The sequence below is a fragment of the Corvus kubaryi genome, unplaced genomic scaffold, assembly GCF_017639235.1.
Source record: "Corvus kubaryi isolate FWS band 111438036 unplaced genomic scaffold, C.kubaryi_AGA036_p1.0 37308, whole genome shotgun sequence".
NCBI lineage: Eukaryota > Metazoa > Chordata > Aves > Passeriformes > Corvidae > Corvus > Corvus kubaryi.
Genome location: NW_024581096.1, coordinates 4,571,856 through 4,597,654, shown reverse-complemented (window position 1 = coordinate 4,597,654; position 25,799 = coordinate 4,571,856). Strand labels below are relative to the sequence as shown.

Below are 25,799 nucleotides of genomic sequence, written 5' to 3'. Positions count from 1 at the left end.
AAACAGTGCATTGGAAGTTGTCCTGGTTTTCATCTGCACAGTTTTTCCTTCTAGCATAGCAGCTTTCCCCTCAAGCACTCTGTCGCTTACTTTTTTTATGACCCTTGGCCAGATGGTTCAAAAAAGTCTTAACTTTAGAGAAAGCTCTGAGCAAAAATCTTTATTCTGAAAAAGCTTATACAGAACCACTTACAGCAACCATGAATTCTGGCAATATTCTTTCTCAGAAAGGCATCTAAAGAAAATAAAGACTCAAAAATAAAGACTTTTCTAACAATTAATAAATTTTCAACTACCTAGAGCAACAGAAGAGCATTATTTTTACTCAAGTAAATGAGAAAAACCTATTTGAAATCCACGACTACTAGAATTATGATCACATTCCTCAACTTTGCAGTTCGTTAAACATTCATGTCCTCTTGTCTGAGGATATTCATGGGGTTTTTTTAATACAGACCTACTGCACGCCCAGTCCCATCAAAAGATCTGTGGCTGACTTGCCTGATACAGACATGTGCCAGGCTGCACATCACTGGAGGCTCAGAGGTCTCAGGGAGGAGGCTGAGCTCTCAGGAATGCAACGTGCCTTCAGATCTACTCATTCACAACCTTGAAAGGGATGACCACAAATTTCTGAAATGTACACCAGCAGGTATTTGTACTAAATATCAGTTCTTAACTTCTAAAATAGTAAGAATGTTGAAGAAGGATTGGTTTTGTTTTCAAAATAAATGAGGATAAGCTCTGTCCTTCTAAGATCTGAATACAAGTTTTCAAAAATGTAGATACTGACAATTAAACCTGTAGTGCCAAAGTAAGTCAGAGTTCAAATATGTTAATGTTCTAAGTTCTTAATCAATGAAAGACATTTATAGCGATGTCAGATCTGCAGAAAAAGATGTCTCTCAAAAAGTCATTTGACAGTGCCAGACTAAAACAAACCTACAGGAAAAAAAAAACAAAAGAAAAGAGCTCTCAAGAAGAAGAAAGAGATGTTGAACATGGAACAAATAACAGATCTGTGGAGAGCAAAAAGATAGAAACAGCACCTCTAGAACAGAAGGTGACCAGTGGGATGGTGAGGAAAATATAAGGTTGAAAATAACAGTGACTCTGTGATTCCATTAATTTTAGTGTCCAGCAAAATGACAAATTAAAATTCCCGGTCTTGCCCTTTGCATGTCACACTGAGGGAGATGAGATACAACAAAGTTCCTGTTTCTGACGTTCCTTCATTATTTCAGAAAGAACATTCTAGGTTGCAGAACTTGTCTATTTTGACTCACATGGTTTCTATTATGATGTCCAGTGCATGGGAAAAAGTATATTACACTAATGAGAATCCTTGAATTTTCATTAAAAAAAAAAAAAAGACATTGGTTGAGGTAGCTTTGGAGATGCATTGAATTCTTAATACATGAAAAAATTCTACATGAAAAACCTCATTTTATGGGTCTAAGATTTTTGCTTTTAAGCCCTGGCAAATCCTTCTGGCTTGGCTTTGCTTTGATTTTTGGAGAATGCCATTTTAAATAGACCTCCTTCAACTCAGTATACTAGGATGGCTAAAGGGTTTACAGAGCATTTGAGAAAAGAATAAAAAAAATGCATCACAGCTTAAGAATAATATGAGTTATTTCCCTGACAAAAAGTTCTCTTCAACTCTTATCAACAAATAAAATCTTAATGAAGAAAAGCCATTGAATATCAGAATAGTTAAATCACTTTTCTAAACAATGTTTAGGCCTCTCCTATACTACAGTCATCCTTTCACCCTTTATGTATCCTGGGTTTGGTCTAGTTTTAGTTTGAACATGAAACTTATTTGATTTTTGTCTCTTGCAGTATGTAGCACTTAAAATGAAATTAATAACTTGAACCTTTCTCTCCTGCAGTTTTATCCACAGATATACAGAATTGACAGAAGTTCAGTAATTCCAGTTTGTGGTGTAGACATGAATCTGTGGTTTAAATCTGAATATGTATGACAGCACCACATTCAAAGTTATTCCACTTCAATTCTTTTAACAGAGGCCCTTTTTATAGGGGGGAGCAGCTACAATGGAGTAACAGAACCTGTTGCTCCTCCCTTGGTAGGTGTATCAGTCAAAAAAGCAATACATTTTCCCTGAAGTGGAAAACATGACACATATTGCAAAGAAGTGCTGCTAATACTGTCACTGTTACTCAAAAAGTAATTTTGAAATAACAATTTCCAATAATACTTGACTTGCTTTTCTTCAATTTATGTTTCAGATCTCACTTCTGCCCCTGTGGTTTGTTGTCTTACAGATGTCTGAAATCAGTCTGGGATCTCTTTCAGGCTCAGCTGATGGGCCATTATTCCTGAACAACTAAGCCCTGCTACAGCAAACATGGCAATTAGATACACAAAGTGACATTTAACTGCTCAATACATTTAGTTCACATGACAGATTTTAGGTACACACACTGATTTTTACTCTGTTACAATTGATTTATAAATTGAAGTCGATGATTGCTAATAACATTTTCCTGCCTCATTTTGCATTGTAACTTCAGCAAACACTTACTCTAACCACTCAATAAACCGATGGGTTATTTAGACTAAGAGAAAAAAAGCACAGCAATAATATATCATGATACTTTGTTTTTAAAGTCAGTTTGCAGAAAGAGCCTCACCAAACAAACATGGCCCTATTTAAAAAAACAAACAAACATGTAACTATCAAGAACAAAATATAAAATAAATAATGAAGAATGAACCAAAGCATTCACAGTTTTATTAACCAGATTTGTATTCGAATGAACAACTGGAGACCCTCCTCACATCTCAGGGGTGTATCTTTTTTCACGTGTGTCCCACTGTCACTTCTCTCTCTCAACATATAGAAGTTAGAAATGCAACTATACTGGACTATCTATAGTCCAGTATTATACATTTGAATTTCGTGCTAAATGATTCCATGTATTTCCATGGTTTTAATCAAACTGAATTTTTCATCCTGGTGTGTCACTTTCCTGACAATCACCTCAGCAAGATAGGTCCAGTTTAGTTAACTTCAATTCCCATGGCTCTTGGAAAATATTTTTCCCTGTAAATTTACTGGTATAAGTAGCAAGAAGCTGAACTAAGAATTTTTTTCTCTGACCACTATTTTATATTTTTTTACTCTTTATGTATTAAAAAAAAAAACCTCACAGAACATGCAAATCTCAAAATAGAACCAAATGAAGATGTCAAAGAGCCAATCCTGAAATTATTTTTTCTGTACTTTTGTCTAACACACCAGTGGACCTTAACTGCAGTGTGCTACAGAAGACTCTTCATGAATTTAAGTACGTACCAAATTACGGGTAAAATGAATGTTTGTTTCTACAGTGCATGTGGCTTCTGTTTAACAAGATCAGGAATAGTCAACATTGATCAACATGTTACAGCTGCACTGTACTGTCTAGCTCAACTAGGCCTTTAGAATTTTTGGTTGGTTTTGGAGGTGAAAAAAGAAAGTTAGTTTTGTTTTGAACTAAAAATGGAAAAGAACAACAACAAAAATACTTGACTTTCTTATCAGCAAACAGTAACTCTTTGTACCATTTCAAAATGACTGAAGATTAAATGCAAGATTTCAAGGTGATATTTTACACAAACTAAATTTTACAGCATTGACTAATTCACTTTACAGCAATTCGAAGAGGGAGGAGCTCAAGCAGTGCGGGTTTACTGTCTATTACTCTAAAGTGTGAATACCTGCAGACATATGTGGAGGAGGAGTGTTGTTTTGGTCCTGTGAGTTGATATTCTAGGAAATTTCAGTGCTTGCAGACCACGTGGGTGGCCTGGATAGTACAGCAAGTAAGTCCGTAAATTAAATTTCCAGAAGCATTGCTTAAATGCTTCATTAATTGCTACAATTACAGTGGCTGTGAGAGAAACAGAACTGATAAAAAACAATGTAAAATTTTATGAATAAGGTTTGAAGCTGGAAAGAGAAAACTTCTGTATGCTAGCACCACTGGCCTGCTGTGTTTGTCTGTACTAGGGGTTTGCCATAAAGTTTTGCCTTGAAAATTGCAGTGAAGATTTTCCATGACTCTAATCTACATCTACAACCAGGTTCTACTGGTTACTGGCAACCTGGGATGGCTCTGACCTATGCCTGGCCATTGCATATAATAATAGTGATTTCTTAGATAAATACTTAAAATCAGTTAATTTATATTAACAGAAGGGGAATTCATATCTTGTTCTCTTGAACTCAGTAAGGTGTAACCACTCACCAGGGCAAATTGTCACCTCTAGGAACCCCTTTTTCTAAGGAGATCGAAATATTGTTTTGCTAAAGACAGGCATTATAGATCAAAAGGCTCTAGGCAGCTGGGAAACAATTTCAGCCCTTCAAAACAGAAAAATGAAAAATGAAAAAATTCAGCTGCAGCAATGTGATGTAGTTTTTGCTACCAAGTGAATAGACAGACATCTTATGTGACTGTCATACACTGTTCTCTTTCACTGCATACTATTCCCCCCTTAACAGTTCTTTTCTCCTTTCCACTCTTTGCTCTATCGTTTCCTGTCATGTTGCCAAACAAGACCTGTATATCAAATCTACAGAAGTTAATTCTGTGACTCCTCTGAAATTTCTGTCATTAACCATTTCTTAAATTGCAACTCTGAGCCCACAGGTATTACAATGCTACTGTAAAACCTGACATTTGTAGATGAAAAAAAATATCAGACTGTTTCTACTTTTAACTTCAAGATGTGCTGACAAAGCCTAAGGAAATCACCTAGATTATTAGAAGTACAGAAAATAAAGACAACAGTTCCTCTATCTTCCTGTAATGTATGAAAAGATTTTTTTCATACATATCAAATCAACCAAGTGTTAATCTACCGATGGTAAATGAACTCATGGTGTTAGTACATATTCTTAGTGACACAAGAAAAAGAAAGAAGGTAACTAAAGCAGACAATTTTTTAGCCAGAAACAAATTCCAAAACATGGCAGAAATTCTGCAATGGCTTCTATTAATGAAAAGGAATAGATAAGAACTATAATGAAAAACAAATATTTAGGTTATACATAAAAATATTAAATATAGATGAACTGCAGATGTAAAAATTATTGAAGAAAAAGTATCCCTTTCCTTAAGGATGTCTTTCTAAAATTATATTCATACTTTACTTTCCTAGAGTATCCATTATAAATGCAAAAATTATGCTGCTGCCCAGAGTTAGGATGAGCACTGTAGGACTTCAAATTCAAATGTCCAAGAACACTTTATATTGTTACCACAAAGAGTTTTACATTGTTTTACATTATTACCATAGCTCCTACAGAGACTGTTTTGAAGTGACTTAGTAAACCTGATGAGCTGGCATGAACAAGCTCATGTCTTACTGAAATAATATGTAACTGGAAGCAGTTTTATTCTTTTATAGTAACAGAGTGTATGACATTTAACGGTGAATTCAATGTTCCAGGATCAAATAAATATATTGCACCAAAAGGAAATGTTATCTAAACCATTTAGAAGCATCCTGTGAGAAAATATTTATAATAAATTACTAATATAATCCATCTATTTCTCTTTATCAAAGTTAAGAGGCTGGTGAACTGCAGATCAGTTAGACAATTCTACACTGCAATAAATAATTTTCACTGCATCCTCTGACTGCTTTTTATCCTCCTTCATTTAAATTTATATTAGCTACTGTAAACTATGATCAAAACAACATATTAATTCAAAATAAATGGTCCAAATTATAAAATATCTTCTTGGTCAAAGACCAGCTGTTTCTATGAAAGGATGAAGAGAGTACAAATCCAGCAAATCTTTCTCTTAGTGGAAAGAGCAAGCACAGCTTTTCCAGGATTGTCTGCCCCTTTCCCTACATCCTAAAACAGTTGCATTATACAGCTGGGAAATCTACATCTTGAAAGAATGTCAGGGAAGAAGAAGCTGGTGAGTTTTTCATGGCAACATCAGTCTGGGTGAGTCCTTTACACTGCTGCTTAAAAACCGCTCTATTTTGAATCCCAGAAGAAAAAGCAGGGCATCACAATGACCACTTTGGGTCACACATCCACTCAGTGCACTGAAAACTAGAATTTCAGGTAATTAATTTTTTCAGGGTGTGGCTGTCAAAGTCACACTATCCTGCCTGCTAACCTCTGAAATGATATTTCCAGTCTCACAGGCTAAGTATTTTCCTTAAAGTTTCTAGAATCTAGGTTTTAGATAAAGATCTCAGCTGCATCTTAAGAAAGCTCCTGGCTTTTCTGGTTCTGATTATCTCTTTTTGATTTAGTTGCTTGAGGACAAAGCAAAAAAGAAAGGCTTTCTAAACAAACTCTTGTGATTCTCCAAGATATATCTAAAAACAGTTGGAGTTGACTGTACTGTAATACGAGCAAGCAGAAAATGATATAGTCCTGTATAAAACTGTGATCAATCTATTTTAATGGAGTAGAAAGGCTGTAAACCCTTCTTGGTTTGAATGCTACTGTGGACCACCTGAGCCCTGGAGCAAGGACCTTTCCAGAAGTGTGTTTTGGCCCCTCATATTCTGTTCCAGGGAGCAGAAGAGGTTAGCACTACTGACATGGCCCTCTCACAGAATCACAGAATCAAGCAGGTTGGAAAAGACCTTGGAGATTATCAAGTCCAACCTATGACCTAAACCATGGCACTAAAGTGCCACATCCAGTCTTTTGTTAAACACCTCCAGGGATGGTGACTCTGCCACTTCCCTAAGCAGCCCATTACAATGCTTCTCAACTAGTCCTCCTGTAAAGAATTTTTTTTTTAATGTCTAGCCTAAAATTCCCCTGGCACAGCTTAAGACTGTGTCCTCTCTTCCTGTTGCTGATTGCCTGGGAGGAGAGTCTGACCCCCACCTGGCTACAGTCTCCTTTCCATGTCATGCCAGCTAGTCACAGTTCACCAGCTGAAAAGATTTCTGGGCTTTTTTATTCACTCTGCAGATTCAGCCATGGAAAAATCAGGGCCCTCACATAGTATTCACTAAAGTCAGAGCAGCTAGCACTTTTTGATAGTATCAAGCTACATTAAAAAGAGGTTTTATGTTAGATTTTTACAAATACATATAATTTGTGACTTTCAGCATTTATAAAGCAATCATATAATTGCATGATTATATGTTTAACAGACACTACGTGGATTACTATGTGTTTTTAATTTAAATATTACATGAATTTTTAGGTTAATATATGGTGTATTTAGTATTCCAGACTGAAAATTATCTACAGTATTAATAAAACTTTATATCTTAATAGTAGTCTAATAGGGGTAGCCAGGCATGTAGACCTGTGACAGCAAAACTTAAATCTTTTGTGGATCACAGATACATCTGTTTCTCTGTATGTGAGAACAAAAATTTTTCAGTATCATGAAACAGATTATTAATGACACTTTGCTATTGGCCCCCCCCTATAAATTAATATACAGCCTGTTTTAAATAATTTCATTCTTATCTGTAAAAAATAAGCCCTATTTTGGCATTAATGTGTGCTTGCATTTGTATTGTAAAACCACTCTGTCTAGAATTCCTTTTGTCTCCCATGACCCCAAGCAGAATTTATCATAAAACAGAACTACATGTATTTTTAGGCCAAAATGAGATAAGCCTCAAATACGTCATGTTCCATGTTCCAATTTACACTTTACTGCGTCATGTGGGAGAGAGCTTAAACAAAGACTGTGGCCAAGAGGAGACATGGAACAAACACCATTTGCCACTTACACGCTCATTAAGACTGCATGACTACCTCATTAAGGCAATCATCTGGATGCTAGGATTAATGTTAAGAAATTGCATTCCCTTTTTATCTTATTTTTTTCCTCTCTGTTTTTTTGCTCTTTTTTCTCCCTTCTATTTGAAATAGAAACATTTCTTCAAAAATCAACCTTTTGTTTCAGAAGGTTCATATGACTAATCACACATGCTAGAGTAGTGTAGATTTCTTCCTGATTCTCAGGTGCCAATAGCACTTCTCTTCAGGAGCCCATCACTTATAGATATTGCATGGCAAGTTCATTGGAGTGTTTTTCTTATATGATGCTTAAAAGAAACCATTTTCTCCTTTGCCACCAGTAGAAGCTTGGAGAACTTTACTTCTACAGTTGTAGAGACATACCCCAGTTTCCAAATTATCAATTTTCTGATTGTTCAGTCCCTGGTTCAATGAAGTGCAAGTGATTTTGAAACATTTGCCTTGGCCTCCAGCGCATGATATAAACCAGATGAACTTCGTTGCTTAAAATAACCAGCTTCTCTGCGTTTCCAGTTTAATGTTTGCATTACCATATTTACATTTTCTTTTTATGTCACAAGGAAGAGCAAGAAGTAAAGAAAAATGATGCAATGGGTGGTTACCTGGAAGTTTAAGTACATTTCACATACTTAGGAAAACCAAGTAAATTTAAGAATGCATCCACACGTATTAGTAAATAAGAAGTAACATAAAAAATGTGTCAGTTTAATAGTGCCACATGATGCTTCTGCCTTACACCAGAGCTGTCGGAGCAGCAGATTCTGCTCCATCTGCAATGATCACTTCTCTGCAGCTGCCCATTAAGTTGCATTCACAGGGTAACTCATAGCATCTATCAAAGTAATGTATATGTAGCTTCAGCTAGAGTTATACATTTATTTATTTGTTATATTTGTCCCTTTGCTTCACCTACATCTGTTATAACAAAAAAAAAAAAAAAAGAGGCCTCCCATCCTCCACCTGAAGACAATTATATCCCCTTTAAATAGTTTGGGGCTTTTTTTCCATTTTAGGTTTCTTTACTAGCTAAATAACTTCAGCTAGTGTTAACAGGAGTTTATCTGATCCCGGTGTTTGTTCAACTGCGTCACTTACTTTTACAACTTCAACAGACGTTTGTTCCAAAGCCCGTGAAAGCTAAGTCTCTGAAGAGCCAAGTATTGACTGGAAATGTTGCAAAGGTAAAACAAATAAAGGAAAAAGAAGTTCACATGGACAAATGATAAAGTAAGTGCTGTGTATTCAGCTTCTTCCTGGAAAACTTCTGATAGTTTGTATACTTCAGTGTAGGATGCACCCACACACATATGTTTGTATGTGTGCAGACTGTTTATACAGTATACATCTATATAATGATCAAGTGTATGGGTATGTTGATGGGAAACCTCTGTCTCCTCCTACTGCTAAAACCCCCCATTTCTTCAGCTGCATGCATTCTGACATATTTCTTGAAGGACTTCCTAGCCTCCTACCAAGTCAGAAATCCTGAAGAAGAGACTTTAAAAAAAAAAAAAAGAAAACCTGAATACCATTTTCTCTTTCCTTCTTAAAATAAAAATATTCTTCCCATAGAGAATTATGTAAAACTCACTATTTGCCACCAGGTTGGATTGGGTTTTTTTCTTTTAAAAATGCAAAATTTCCAGTGAGATTGAACTGCCTACTGAAATGATCCTTGTTGCCTTTGCACAATACTATGTCCTTGTAAACTTCTCTAAGAAAAGAGAACGGGGAGACATGAAGAAAAAAGTGCACAGTAATGGAATTGACACTTCCATTCTAACAGTGTTAAGAACACAGAATATCTAACCTGGATGGTGTTATTTAATGGATGGGAGGTTATTGCTCACAACTTAAAACCAGTTAATCAGAATGCCTGTTAATCTACATCAGAAATGAGATAGAGGGGAATAATAGAAGTTTCATAATAGAATTTGTTTTTTCCACATGAGAATAGTAATACTATAATTCTAGACCATTTGTCCTCATCAGAAGCTCTGCGTTCGCTTCTGGTCACTCTCCATTAGAAAGAGCATTGTGATAGGAGGAGGTGTTAAGAGATTGGCAACATGAATGACGTGAACACAAAATTTTTCCATGTGAAAAGATTAGTTAGAAAGCTCATGAAAAAGAGTGGCCTACAAATATATACAACAACAAATCTTTGGGTCACAATACTACTTAAAATGTTTCAAGGCAAAATTAGACACCAGGAGGAAGTAAATTTTGCACATTGTACAGAGCTCATCTGTGGAAGTGAGTGTCAAAAAGTACTGCAGAAGAGAAAAATTCAGCAATTTTTTATTGCATAATGCTCAACATTTGGTGTGAATAAGTAAAATACTCAGACTTTCTAGACAAAGTAATACACACAGTAAGGAGAGTTCTGGCATACTGATACACAGGGAACTACCAAAGATGTTGAAGAGATTATCTCTCAAGGAAGATTATACTGTAACCACCAAGTTTCTTACTGTTCGCATTCAAATATTTGCTGCTAGCTGCTGGCAGAGACCAAGAGCTGGATTAGCTTGTATGGACCAGCCATGTGCTGAAGGATAACTGCCTCTACTGCTAAGGGCACCAGACTTGTGCCAGACTCCTCTAGGTGGGCATGAGCCTCTTTTTTTCTCTCTTACTTTGCTTTATTGCCCCATGAAGAAAGGTGCTTTAGAACATTAAATTACCTTTCAGCATATTACAGAAGTTTTTAAATAACACCCACAAATTCCTTTCATAGAGACAAATGAAACACAAAATGACCTGTAGATTATTAGGTTTCTAGGGCAAAGAAATAAATTGGATTTAGTAGTTCCAATAGGAAATGTCAGTTTAGCATTAAAAAAAAAATCTATTCAGATCCACAATGGAAAAAAGCAAATTCTAGAATGCCATAAAATAAACATGAATATGTTACCCTTGTATTACTTTTCTTATTTAACGAAGTATCTAGAAATTAATTACAACATTTGTACATGCTGAACTTGCATCAGCTTGTTCCTGATGTATTCGGTATCAGATTGAATGATAGGTCTATTTATAGTGCTCCCAGAATTTATGATACATCAGGGAATTGCAAGACAGATACTGCTGACATTTACATAAATATTCATGGACAGCTACAATTTTTAAATCAAACTGAGTATTTCCTGGTGTTCATGGTTAGTGCAATCTTTTTCTGCATCCCAAGAGATGCTAGTGTATGTGCCTAGCCTAATCTCAAAGGCTGGCTTTGTGTGGGGACTGTTTTAACCACAAACAGCAAAGCCCAGCCATTTATTTATTGTAAACTGTAGCAACATTAATCATCATAGTTTACTTCACTTTTTATAAAAGAATGTTTTGTGTGGTTACTCATGGAGGATCTGGCTTTGGCTGTCAGAACTTACTTAAGTATAAATTGGAAAAAACTAGTTGATAAAATAGCTATAGATATACTTCTGTTTTCTATTTATTTCATGCTTATTAAATCACTTCCAAGGCTGCAGCAAGAACCATAAAATACCACTGAATAAGCACTCAGGTAACACTAGTCCAGGGCAGCAATAAGAAACAGTGACAGATGCAACCTGACCCACTGTGATAGATTCACTTAACCTATCTCTGTGATGATCAACTATGTCAAAAAAGTTTTAAGCAAAAGCTGAAACTTATGCACATGTTGCTGCTCTGCAGTTTTTCCTGCTGTTTGGTACCTATGGACTGGAGCTCGACTTTCTGAACTGTTAGGAAAGGGTGTTGAGACTGTTGAGAAAGGGTGTATTTATTCACTATCCGGGGCTCTCTAGGCAGTTTTGACAAGGAGGTAAGTCTGCAGCAACACAAAAGGTTAAGTGTGATTCACTTGCACCTGCTCTCCTATTGCTACTTAATCTGACTTGCAATATGCCTTGCTATTTTGCCACTTTTCCCAAGATTTCAAGTCAACCATACCAAATGTTGAACTGGATAGACGATTTTTGGCATGTAAATTTGTCTAAAATAAATCTGAGTGAGGTTTCAGACATCCCTTTAGTGGTCACATGGCTTTCTATGAATTACAGACTATGAACAGCTGAATATTAAATCAAATGTGTGATTCATCGCATACACTAGAAAAGTTAAAACTTATGCATTCAAATATTTTATTTCATAGAAAATATTGAATGGCTGGTCAAATAGAACCAAGATATTTCCAGTGTGCTGTGACTGTAACCCCTAACAAATAAAATAATAAATTTTAATCTGGCTTCTATTTCCATTTCATCACCAAGCTTGTAACAACAAAAAGTTGTAATATCACACTCTTCCCACTAAGAGAGTTTTGACATAAATAAGAAATTGCCTTAGAGAAGGGATTCCTGAAAACTGCTGTCTAAGAGAGATATCCCACTTTCCAGCTCAGTTCCCAAGAGTTTAGTGGCTTCAAGTACAATTATCTGGCAGGAGGGAATCTGCCTCCTTATGTATGAATGCTGTGAGCAGCTGGCTGCAGAAGTGGTGTTGGCAGTAGCTTCAGCCACATGATTGTTCCTCTAGTCCAGGGAAATATGCCAGACGGCAACCAAAGAAGAAAAACAGAAAGAAAGCAGAACAAAAGAAACTCACACTACCCAACAAAGAACCTCTCTTTCTTTTCCACATGAAGGTATAAGTGTCATGATTACTATCTCGGGAAGTGCATCTTTCATAGCTAACTGAACAAAGATGTAGTTCTGACACTGCAATAATTTAGCAAACTTACTAATTATTTGATTATTTCAGTTTAATGAATATTATTGACAGTGTCATTTCTCCGTAACACCCATTTTACTTTGGAGCTTCCATCTCTACAAAATTGTCTCCCAAGAAAGGTTTTACTCAGCAGATAGACACTGTGTTTTTCACAAATGGTGAAAAATCTCACATACGGTGGAAAAAGACTTAATGGCAAGCCAGATATCCCAGGCATATCCTGATGCATCTGGAGAATCTTCTAAGTGGTCCTGAGGACCTGTCATTAGGTCAGTGGGAGGTGTGTTTAGTATCTCAAACTGAGTGTCATATAGCACATTCTTATCAATACATCTCAGTTATGTGCAGGAAATTTTGATAGGTGTTTTAGTGCTTCTTCATTCATGTGTGACAGGATTTAGAGATCATGAAGAAAGCTTCCAAAGCTTCTATCTGCATTCATTCTTCAGAGGTTTCAGGAGGCTCTAAAAAGTGTAACCGTGCTGCTATTAGGATGTAGTTTTCACAGTCACATCTAGGGCTATTTTGCTGAGCAAAGCGAAATGCAGCAGGAAACAGAATTCCTATTTGCATTTCAGTAAGGGAGGTGTGCTTCAATTTAGAGACACTCAAGGCTTTAAAATGAAAGAAAAAAAAAAGGGAGAGGAGAAACAAAAATGAAAAGAGGTGATTTTATCTGTATGTGCTGGAAATACAATAAAGATGTACACTTTTTTTTTTGTATTGAAGTAGAAGAATGTTCATCTTCCCGAGAGCAGAATTGGCACACCTCCCTACAAAACTGAACAACCCTCCTCTTCCAGCCTGCAAGATGTTATGTAAATTGTGAAATGTTTTGGTGGTCTCCTGAGCCTCCTCTCTGTGAAGTACCCACTCCTGGCCTTGGTTCTACATCTCATGCTGAGAATACTTGCATTTCTGGTGTAGAGTGAATCATCAGTGTGTTTACCAGCTCTTTTAGTCTACTTTCCTCTTTTTGTTCATTACAATCTGCTGAAGCTGTAAGTCATGGTTTATTTGATGGGACAGGTGGAGGAAGAAGAGCTTTAAGTGACTGCATTGCATTCTGTCTCTTCCTAGAAAAATTGCATTGTTTCAAGGCATATTTTCCCATGCTCTGGGAAAACTGGCATCAGCCTGGGTCTTCTGTCATCTTCTGAAAGCAAAGAAACTCAATTCACTATTTTGCTATAAGGCAGCATGCATAATTCGGCTGTGAGGGGGCATCACTGTATCACAGAAACTCACAGAAATGAAATATGTAAATTAAAACATGATGGTCTGTTTCATCAGTAGATTATCTCACAAAAGAAACATTCTGTTTTTTCCCAAGATGTAACAGAATAAAATTCAAAATTATGGCCAACTTCACATTTTAAATGGTTTGTTGAACAACGTTCATCATGGAACCCGTGGACAGCACTATCATATACACAGTTTTAGAAACCAAAGTCCCTTGACATCAAATGGTTGAGTAACGTGAGCAGAACTGTCAGTTGACATAAACAAGATTATTAAATTACATAGGCACTGAGTACTGTAAAATTTTGTAGTAGATTTCTAAATATAACCTACAGTGTGAATGGAGCCATGGCAGTGACACGGCAATATATATATATATATTAGGGATTTTTATTTCTCCTCTTAGAGACTTACAGTCAAATTACACAGTAGCAAAGAATATGGCTCACATTCAGTAATACAACTACGACAACTTTTTTATAAAATTATCTTCAACCTCATCATAATTTTTGAAAGCTCCTGAAAAACAAACATGTAACACTCTACGGTAACACAAAATTCATTCACACCTCTGGACTTTCCATAAAGGTTCCTTGATTTTTAGTTTTATTAACAACTTGTAAGAATATTTTCACTTTGTTAGATTGAAAAATTAGAAAACATGCAATATGTACATAAGTTAAAAATGAAAATAATCAGATCCTATATTAACATGTTACAGGAAATAACTTTCTTTTTGCCTTTAAAGCATTGAGATATATATATATATAAAACAATTGATACAAATTTGTAAAAGAAACATAAGCAGCTTACTTTAAGCAAAAAAATCCTAGACAATAAGGTTGCCTTAAGGGAATCTCAACTGAGCTATATGAACTAATTTTGAACAGATACCATCTTTTTATTTTCTATTCTAATATCTGTAACTGTTATTATTCTTTTTCTCATAAACCTAGCTCCCTCTGTATGAGCAGCCTAACTTTTCCAAAAGAAAATACTGAGAGAAGTTGGATGGTGCCTAGGCAGTTGTTTTCAACACTGTTCAGCTATACAGTGTTTACTACATAAAGCATTTGTCCTCTGAGGCATTTTGCATTGTACATGTATGCAAATAAACTTGAATGTTGCATTGATTAAAATTTAAAACTTATTATTAAGATGATATGTAGCAAGTTCTTCAATGAATTATAAGAATTTTTTACTTGAAAATATACATGAATCTATTATAAATAAATGTAAGGAAGTTGAAGAACAAATATTGGTTCAATTGCCAAAAGTAATGTGACAAATAATAGAAATCAAACATTGCTACTGCTATTTTTAAACAACAGTTTAGGAAAAAATACAATCTGTGTGTTTTTCTCATTTGCTATACTTCCAAAAGTGTTTAACACAAAAATAATTGGAAAATATGATTTTCTGGTAAAAACCTCACAACTATAAATATTTGTTTAGGTTGGGTATTCTGTATCAGTGTGTCATATTTTTAATTAAATATGCTAACTTATTATAAGTACTGAGAATATTTAGAATTAATATTTTCGTAAGAACATTGATATAAATGTTAATCTACCTTTTCCCCCAACTTGGAGTGACAAAAATATTCAAATTTATCATTTACTTGAAAAAGTGCAGTTTCATACACTTCCATGATCACTAGTTCATAATATTTTTTTTTACACAGAAACAATACCTGTTTTTCTGATATATTATGTTCAGCAAAACCTTTACGAGTGCAAGAAAGTCAAAATTAATACAAGCCATTTCCAATTTTTTATATACTGTAATCCTCTAGAAGAATAAAAAAGATCCACAGCAACCATTGTCAATTGCACCACAAGAGATACCTGTAGGACTTCAAAAAGCGAAATCTCATCTTATTTCTTGGAGATGGACGAGGCATATAGGCTCCGAAAGGATCCCACAGAAACGCCATTGGAAAAGCTATTTCTAAAACTGTCTAACAAGTGTATCCCTGAGGGGACACAGGACAGTAGTGCTGGAAGTGCCCCACACTAATCATGAAGCGCTTGTAACTGTGTAAGGGTACGTCCTTTTCCTTTGGTATGCTTTGGCAGAGATGTGGCTGGCTGAGAGCACAGGCTAAAGGGATAACTGGGATTTCCTGCTGCATGAGGCTTGCCCTTTGCATAAACATCTCCTATATTCAGGGCTCTTATCACATTATTCAAGTGAGAACTCTTATGGTAAACCCTTAGATAGTTATAGCAGCCACTAAAGAGCACAGAACTATGGAGCTAAGGCAGACCAGAAATAGCCAATGCTCTGATTATTCACTGCTGCCCAGAAAAAACTCCTCAAATTCTTAACAGTCTGTTGGAAGTATTTTTAATAAGGGTTATATTTGAACAACCTGTTTCAACTGGCATCAGACAGCTAAGAGTATGGAGAGACTAAAAAAGCCAAAAGAACAAAAAAAAAAAAAACCCCAAATCAAAATCTGCTGCATCCCCCAAAGTGTAGCCCCAGCACAGCAAGGAGATAGTAAACAGGGAGTAAAACTGGTGCTGGAAATACAATCACAAATCCCTCAACTGCCTCTTTGTTTAATTCCTAACTCTCTTCAAGTGTGTCTTCCATCCTCACTGTTTCTTAAGAGAATCAATTTATAACATTAAGCAGCTTTCCTGAGAGGGCTTAATGATCTACAAGAGATCAGCCACTCTAAGAAAGTACGTCTCAGTCTGGTAGATAATTTTCAGGCCTCTGCAGCTTTTCTCAATGACATCACTCCTGTGCTGAATTACCACCAGTGACGTTGAGAATTGAACTCAGTTCCTTCCAACCTGAGGTCGTTCCAGTTCAGTGTCTTTTTGTTGTTTGTTTAGCTGCCTGGGTTTGTGCTTCTTTTTGTTTTATTATTTATTTTTTATTCAAGACTCAACTCTTGCATACAATTAGTCTAGCCTAGCTTTAGTAGTGATAAACGCAAGCAGCTCTCAACGTGGCTATGATCTCTCAACACTGGTAGGCAGAGTATTCTCTACTTCCATTGATCTTGAAACAAAATAAATTCAGGTATTTTTATTCATAAGAAATGTGATCAAGAAGAAACTGAGTATTCACCCAGAGCAAGGTTAAAGATGAAAATTTAGAACTACCCAGGGCTTTACCAGAAAAGTTCAGAGACTTAGAAAAATAAATTCCTAGGGATATGTTACAACTATCCATCAATTATCTGATAAAATGTACTGTTTTCATGGTAAAGGGTACTATGAGTAAGTACACTCTTCAGAAAGATTGTAAATGTGCTGGCTATATTTTTCTCCTTGGAAGAACCATTTTTCTCCTCTTACACTGACAAATGCACTCCAGCATCAACTGACAATATCTTCACATCATAAGTTTTCAATATGTGGGATTCATAGGTGAAAGCTTCAAGAAGGCCAAAAGTCACTTTTTTTATTTGAGCAGCTAAAATTACAGACTATATAATTGAATTAAAATAATGTAGCAACTAATTTTCAAAGGAATGGAATTGAAATCATTCCAACAGTGGTTAGTAAGGTGCCTTCTGAGTATCATAAGCTATAGTCTTCTTCAAAATTATGATATCATTAAAGTCTGAGTGATTAATAGATCACTTTAAACATGCCTGAATAATACTGAATGTGAGCATTGCGAAGATCAGTATTTCTCTTCTGGCAAATAAACGCAGGGTAGGCTGCATTTTTATAATTGTATCCTAAGTATCTTAATATTGCCAGATATTTTTCCTTTTCACATTCTGTTTCCAAAAAGGATTTTGTACAACACATTAATGCAGCAGCAATATTTGCCTTTTTATTTCTTTTAATAAAGAAAACTGAACCAAATAAACTGAACACATTTATTGTGAGGTCTCTTTCCTTCTCAGTGCCTTTCCTTCACTGTGGCACTAAATCTTCTAATGAAGGCAGCCATAATAAGGTCACAGAAATAAGCTTCTTACAAGATTACTAAAGACTAAATTTATACCTTGATATCAAAACCACTTATTGTCACTGTGTAGTGGCATGCAGTAGATCACGGTACAAAAACATGTCACAGTGCTTATAGAAATTCAAGGAAATGAGGGGGAAATAATTCTGTAATACACCTTGACTTTTACAGAGAAATTGCTAGACTCTTCCAGCCATTTTCCTTTACTTTCAGACAAAAAAAAACATTTCCAGAAACACTCAAATAACATAAAATGATTTGACATGAAGTTGCTGCTATTTAGAAGTGGTTTTTGGAAAAAACAGCTCAATAGAATAAACACATCTGTAGTTTTATATAAAAGAGGTATAATCAATCATTGCATTCAGTGATAATTCAAACTTCTTCTAGAAATGAATACTGTTATAAACAATTATGGTGCAATATCTTTGACATTCTATGCAGTTTTGTGATTACAACTGTTGGTCTACATTTTTTTGAGAGATAGTGAGATATCAGCCCCACACTCCAAGCTGGTCAGCAGTACACCTGTAGTGTGTTATGATGGCTTCAGCTTTACAGAATCTACAAAAGGTGGATTTTTAGAAACATTTTTACTATTCCCCCTTATATGTCAACTACTACTTTTTATAGAAAAGGTTCATATAAATAAAAAATAATATTTAGTGTAATTAAAAATGTGAAACTTAAATTAATAATGAGCACATAAACCAACATGAAATTAGACTTTTTTTTGGTCAGTTGAAGTTGGGTAAGTGTGAAACCTCCTGTAAGTAACTAGGTCAGTCATAAGCAGAAATACCCTCACAGACTTGGTATACTTTCCTATTTGGACAGACGAAGTAGTAGTGGATGTAAAAAACAGAAGAAAAAAAAAATGAGGTTACTTTTAAGCTGAGGGAAAGCAATGGGGCTTTCCTGCACCCTCCCTTTGCAGCCCCTGCACAGTCATGCTCCTTCCCAAAGCCTGTATCCTCTGTGTGGTTCTATCATACACAGTGTTGTACTTTGAGAAAAAGGATGTTACAGTTCCTATTGTGGCAGTAGCAATGGCATGGCTCAGCTGGGATCTACTGGTCAAACTAAAGGGAAAGAAGGAACTGCATAGACAGTTGAAGCTAGGATGGGTGACCCAGGAAGAGTACAGAGAAGGAAAATTATTCGCGATGGGGTCAGGAAGGCTGGAGCCGAACTTGGCAAGGAACACAAAGAATACCAAGGGCTTCTATGGGTATGTTAACCAGAAAAGGAAGGTCAAAGGAGGAGTAATGGCCCCTGTTAAACAAGGCTGTAAAAATTGTTTAACAAGGATGAAGAGAAGGCCGAGGTACTCAACAATATTTTTGCCTTGGGCTTCAGTGATAGCCTCTCTTCCCACACTTCTCAAGTGGATGGACAGTAGGATGGGGACTGGGGGAGCAAAGTCCCTCCCACTGTAAGTAAAGACCAGGTTCATTACCACCTGAGGAGCCTGAATGTACGGAAGTCAATGGGACCCAATGAGATGCACCCCAGAGTCCTGAGGGAAATGGCTGATGTAGGTGCCAAGCCACTCTCCATCATATTTGAAAAGTCATGACAGTCCAGTGAAGTCCCAGGTGACTGGAAAGGGAGAAACATTGTACTCATGTTTCAAAAGGGTAGAAAGGAGGACTCTGGAACTATCAACCTGTCAGCCAGCACAAGAAGGACATGGACCTGTTAGAGGATAAGAGGGATGGAGCACATCTCCTGTGAGGAAAGACTGAGAGAATTGGGTTTGTTCAGCTTGGAAAAGAGAAGGCTTTAGAGTGACCTAAAGGGAGGGGGAAGAGGAAAAGGAGAAGACACCGTTCACATGAGCCTGTAGTGACAGGACAAGGGGGAATGGCTTCAACCTGAAAGAAAGTAGGTTCAAATTAGGTCTCAGGGGGAAGTTCTTTGCTGTGAGGGTGGTGCAGCACTGGAACAGATTGCCCAGAGAAGCTGTGGATCGCACATCCCTGGAAGTGTTCGAGGCTGGATTGGATGGATCTCTGAATAACTTGGTCTAGTGGAAGGTGTCCCTGGCCATGGCAGGGGGATCAGAACCAAAGGATATTTAAGGTCCCTTCCAACTCAAATCATTCTATGTTTCTATGGTTCTATGATATAAACTCTGTTGCTTTATTTAAAAAATTCTTATTTATCAACAACTGGAAACTCAGAACGAGTTCAAACTGAGGTTATTACAACACACAGGATCGTTTACATTAGCATACAACATTTTACAGATGCTTCTCTCTGAGTTATTCCTTCTGTTTTCAAACACCATCTGATGGTTTAGTTAGACATCTCCAAACAAAATGCCACTGAATTTTGTGTAGTTAAAGTCAAATATTGACCCACTATCTCAAATATATATCTCCCAAGATTCAAATTATAAATAATTTAATAATATTCATGTAGATTTTGTTATGGTCTAAATATTTTCCCAGCTTTTTTCCTTTCTCTCTTGCTATCAAGACAAATGAAACACAACCTTCCCAACAAGAATTAGGATGAAACAGTTTGAATATAGGATAAACTCACATTCTAATTTTCTCCAGTAGAATGATAGTGTTTACAGTTTCACATGGAGGCACCTCAACAAAAGTTTATGCTGGAAAGCTAAAAATATGCAAGGCCTAGAATTAAACAAAATTACTTTCTATATTTCATTTAGTTTTTAGATAACTTCAAGCTTATTTTAAAAAAATTCTTCTAACTTCCATTTTTTCACATTATTCCTGTTCAGAATATTATATTTCATAATAGAGATATTTTCTTCTGTAATAAGTATCCTGAAATCTGAGCCATTCCTTTTTCACTTGAGCAAAAAGGCTCACCCTAAACAAAAAACCTTACACAAATCTGACTGAGTTGTAAACTGAAAATCTGAACTTTCAAACCCTCAAAAGACACGCACATTTCCTTCAGTCTTTCATTTTTTCCTTCACTCTGATCTATTTTAACACTCAAGGGAGTCTGAATATATATTATTTTTGATACCAGCTTGGTCCTATTAAAATGTGCAATGCAAAATAAATCACAAATTATTTCATTCAGGATGAAGTATCAAGAAAAAGGCATGTTCTCACTATGTTTTGTTAAGTTTAAAATTCTACCCAAGACTAGTATCTCTTTGCACTGCAAATTCTTTCTGATTATTATTACTTATCATCCCTTCTTGGCTGTAATGCTTAATCCTGCAGTCCTTGTGTCCATGGAAAAAATCTGGCTAAAATATTTCTGTAAGGCTTTTTTATTGAACAAGTTTCTGAAGTAGTTGGTAGTAGTGACAGTACTCTTGTGATTGCAGCATCCACAAGAATGCTCTGCTGAGAATTTTTTGTGATTTATAAAGACTCAGCATACCCTGCAGCCCATCTGTCAAAAGGTTTTCTTACATATCTAGTCTACTACAATTGTGAACTTCTAATCATTTTAATGATCTCCCAGATTCCTAAAAATCCATTACACTAAATGGTTAAAAATTACCTAGAAGGAGGACATACAAAAAAGCATACACAAGCATGTACTTACACACACCCATTTTGTAATTAGGAAATATATAATAATTCTGAAAATATCATAAAATATCTGAATTTTGCTTTTTCAGTAACTTTTACAATGATGTAACTTTTGCTAGTGCTAATTTTACAGATATGGCCTGATTTGAGATGCATATATAAAGGGTTTTGCTTCATCAGTCATTAACTATTTGTGGCATCTCATATATTTATTGCGTGAAAATTATTGTAAATAGTGATGACTAATTTAAAGTGAGAGGAAGCTTGATGCTCTTGTCATTGTCACCAGAGTCCTTTGATGAAGCTCTCTCTCAGAAAGTAAAATGAGTGTGTCGGTGCTGGAAGCAAATCACATGAATAGATAAGTGTATGAAGGATAAAAAAAGTGTGAAATTCTTTCCTACAGATTAAGTAGTAATACTGGAGAGCAAGAAGAGACATGTCAAAAATGTACCATCCTAAACAGATAGCTCTTCCATTAGATATGCATACAGACAGTCACTACCTACTATGGGTGACAGATATCATCACAAAGGGAATATCAGAATGAAAACCAGGAGATCTGAGCTCAGAAATAAGTTATTTTAATAATGAAGGTGCTAAGTCATGCAGCAATGTTAAGACTGTTGAAATATATCTAGTGGAGTTTTTACGAAATTTGCACAAACAACTTTTACTGAGCAAGGTTTTTCTCTGAGTTTCTCTGACAACTCCCGCAGCCTGTGTTAACACATTATCCTTGGTACAGACTAGTATGTTTATCTACAGACATTATACAAGCACTGTACACTGATCATCAGCTTATAAACTACAGAATTCTGTAAAAAACACAATTGAAAGTATTTTTAAAAAGGTAGTCAGATTGAATAATATGTGTTATAAAAATGCTGTTAGTCCCAATAATTTTCCAATAAATTTTATTTTAGTTGTTAAACCTATATTTACAAAAAAAATCATTTTACATAAGAAATGTATGTTGTAGTCATTATTTTTTAAATCACTGCTGAAATCAAAGCTTTTCTATTTATCGGTTCTTTCAAAGGATGCTGATAAACTTCAAGGACAAATGGCGTCTCTAGAACTACTGAGGAACCTAATTTTAGTACAAATGAAATTGAAGAGCTTGTGCAAACGATTACCAGGCACCTTTGACTCATGTTTGGAGCTGGCTTATTGAAAGGGGATTTCACAGATTAAAAAAATGTATATTTAGCAAAATACCTATGAAGGCTTTCAGGTTTTTTTTTTTATTCCTCAAAGACCTTTCAGAAAACTAGAGTTATTCCTTTCCCTGAACACTTAAAATCCTATGCTTTTAGTGGGATTTCAAGAAGTATTTGGCAGGAACACATTCTACTTCTAGGTGACTGCAACAGAAGTGGCATCAGAGTCACTTAGATCAGAGCTAATTTGAGAAGTGCCTTAGGACAAGGGCAAAAAATGGGACAGCTCTGGACAGTGCTGAAATGCAAAAGAAATAAGCTTAATTTATAGGTTGCTTTTCAATTTACTGAATTTGCTGTTAACACATATAAAAAATCCTGTTTGCATCAGATATAATATTAAGTGCTCTTTTGTAAATATGGAAATAAAGATCCTACTTCAATGCCTGAGCACAAGAAGATAGAATTAGCTGCCAGCAAGACTTGGGAAATCTGAGTCTTAAAGTCTGTGCAACTCAGCCCTGTTTGTCTGTGTGACAGTGAAAAAGCATGGATCAGTTCTCCTGCTGCTCAGATAGGCACATCCATCTGTCTTTTTTAAAGATGATGGACAACATTTATAAGTTCTTAAACAGGGATGTTTGTCTTATGCATCAAAGTCTTATTCAGAAGAAAGGAACAATTTGAGGAAAGGTATCAGGGCTGCCCAGGACACACTTTCTAGGGAATTAGCAAACTTTGAGTTTCCAAGTAAATATACCCTCCGAAAATGAGTACTGTCAATTGGTAGTCAACATGGCAGACAAAAATACTGGAAAATCTCAGAAGAGGTGTCCGCAAGAAAAAAGTGGAGATAAATCTCTTGTCTACACACCTAAATATTGATTCAAAATTCAAACGTCCCAGGTATTGTTACGGTTTTTAATGACCAAATTGACTGAAACAACATTCTACATATTTTGTATTTAAAGAGAATCATTAAATAAAGCATTCAAAAGAACACTTTAGATATCTATTTTGTGTGTTTCAACAGTTTATAAAAATTAAAATTATCCATCTGTAAACAAGCTTTTTTTCATGCAGTGAAAATGGAAGTTGAAGTAGGGAGCTTAACTGTTTTAACCTCAACCTAAAAGCATATCACTACCTGAACTAGGACCAGAATCTTGCTTAACACATGACACTAATAATAATATGCATATTAAAATTATATTTTTATGTATTTGTTTTTATTAATTTTCTATAAAAATTTATTTATAGTATAATAATAATTTATAATTTATGTTAATATAAATGTAACAAACTTCATATTGAAAAAAGGAATTTTACTGCAGGTAGGAAAAAGTATTATATTTATTTTTTAATAATTTTTCATTATATTTATTCCAATCCAATTTCTGCTTAATTATATGAAAATTAAGATAATTATATTTCTAATTCATTCATTTAGCTCTACTGACTTACTTAATTGCACAGACCTAACACAAGAATTACTATATTAGATTATGAGAACAGCTTTATTTAGATTTTATATTGAAAGTACTATCAGAAAGTTCCTAGCATAAATTATGAAAATTGTTAGGAAAAGGATGAAAAAGGTAATGCTTCGCATTGTAAGTTACCCTAAAAACTGAACGAATGTGAAAGTAATATTAAACCATTTGTTGCTGGAGGTGACTGAAGAAAATTCATTAGTAAGAATTTACTGAAACGTTCTCGACAGAAATAGAAAAAATTATGCAAAACTATAGTGTAATAGTTTTAGTCACTTCATGTTGAGAACACATCAAAACTACATATAAAGCTATAAAAAGCAACATGGCCTAGGACCACCTGCTCCAGGTGACCCTGCTTGAGCAGGGGGGTTGGACAAAAGGATTTGCAAAGGTGCCTTCCAGCCTGAGAGATTCTGTGATGCTGTAAAGCAATCCCATTTTTGATAGGTATTGACATCACGAAAGCGATGGAATTTCAGAAGTGCTTTAACTGGCTTGCAAAGTACTTCTCCCTCTGTAGAAACACTCTTTCATGCCCTCTGGTGTTCAATAAAATAAAAAATATTTCTCTCAGAACAATCTCTTCTAAACATTTCTATGTTTATGTCATATGTCATTTCTATATGTCATTTCTAATGACACATCCATAACCAGGTCATTCTCTTCCTTTTGGAGGGGTTTGTTCAGCTAGCTGCCACCTCGTGTGTCTGTGTGGTAAGCTCAGCTGATCTTTAAGCTACACTGGCTGTTTTGACCAGCTCTCTGTCGGCTGCAGTAGCTCCGACACACTGCACAGATCACATCTTTATACAGAGGGTTGTACTAACCTGGAGCAAATTCCTTCCCTGGATTCTTAAGGGCTTAAAACCCTCAGAAAATGGGACTTAGACAACATTTTTAAAGGAAGAATAATTCCTAGCATTTAAAAATGTGAGCTGTGTAAAACTCAAAGTGTTTAATATAATATTATTCAAGCTCAACACTATGTGACTGTAAGGCAGGAGCAATAACAAATAAACCAAATTGAAGTAAAGATGATTGCAACAGCAAGCCTGACTTATGCCTGTCTTCTTAGTAGCTGGGGTTGAAATACAGTTTTTTTCTTAAAAAGAAAAAGCGGCAACCATCTGTACTTTACTTATATATACCTCTTCAATACTTGAAATTGTGAGGAATATTGGGACCATCTCCAAAACACAATTCCCACATGAGCTGCTGACATTCATGCCCAGCATGAATCATAAATTAGAAGTTAATTCAGCAGCTTGGGAACAAGTCCACCAGTAACAGTTTGTGCTCATTACGAAAGGATCAAGTCCTGGGTGTATGAAAAGCAAACACCACTCATTTTCATGTGTGTGAGAATATTTCATTCTGATATGGCTCAGAATGTGCTGGTGTCTTGCACAAGGGCCATTCTTTGTCACTGGTGTCTTGATGTCCTTGTGCATATAGCACCCACAGCCCAGTGGAAAGGGGCACACTACTACCTCCCAGCTCCATCAAGGCAGCCCATTATTTCAACAGCCAGGGCTAAATCTTCACATATACTTAAAAAAAAAACCCCAACCAACCCCTAAGAATTTCACTTACCATGAAAAAAACAATCTAACCCCCAAACCTGTTCACTACTAATACATCTCCACGCCATCTGTTACTAAAAAATGAATGGGAACTGAAGATTAATTCTAAACAAAAAATCCTTTTTAGACAGAGGTTCTGAAATGGAGACAGTGAAAACTTCTTTTCCTCTCATATCCTCACAGAACTGAAAGAAAATGCTGGCTTCCTTATATCCAATAAATTTTCAGAATGGTTCTTTAGATAATGAAAAGAACTATCACCTTTTACCATGACATGAGGTTGCAAGACACATACTGCCTGTCGAGAAGTCAGATACAGCTGTTCATCCACGATTATTTCCTTTCACGT

At 35.7% G+C, this 25,799-nt stretch overlaps 1 protein-coding gene across 6 annotated transcripts in view; it reads right to left on the bottom strand.

Moving 5' to 3' along the window:
• Positions 1 to 25,799, bottom strand: part of PDE4D (phosphodiesterase 4D) — a 551,221-nt gene that overhangs the window by 143,099 nt on the left and 382,323 nt on the right. Inside the window, exon 1 of one of the 6 annotated variants that reach the window (XM_042028301.1) lies at positions 15,584 to 15,799. The exons of the other annotated variants lie outside the window; for them this stretch is intronic. Coding sequence (XP_041884235.1) covers positions 15,584 to 15,672 — 89 coding nt within the window. The 5' untranslated portion in view covers positions 15,673 to 15,799. Of the gene's footprint in view, positions 1 to 15,583; positions 15,800 to 25,799 lie in introns of those variants that run through there. 6 annotated transcript variants of the gene reach the window in all.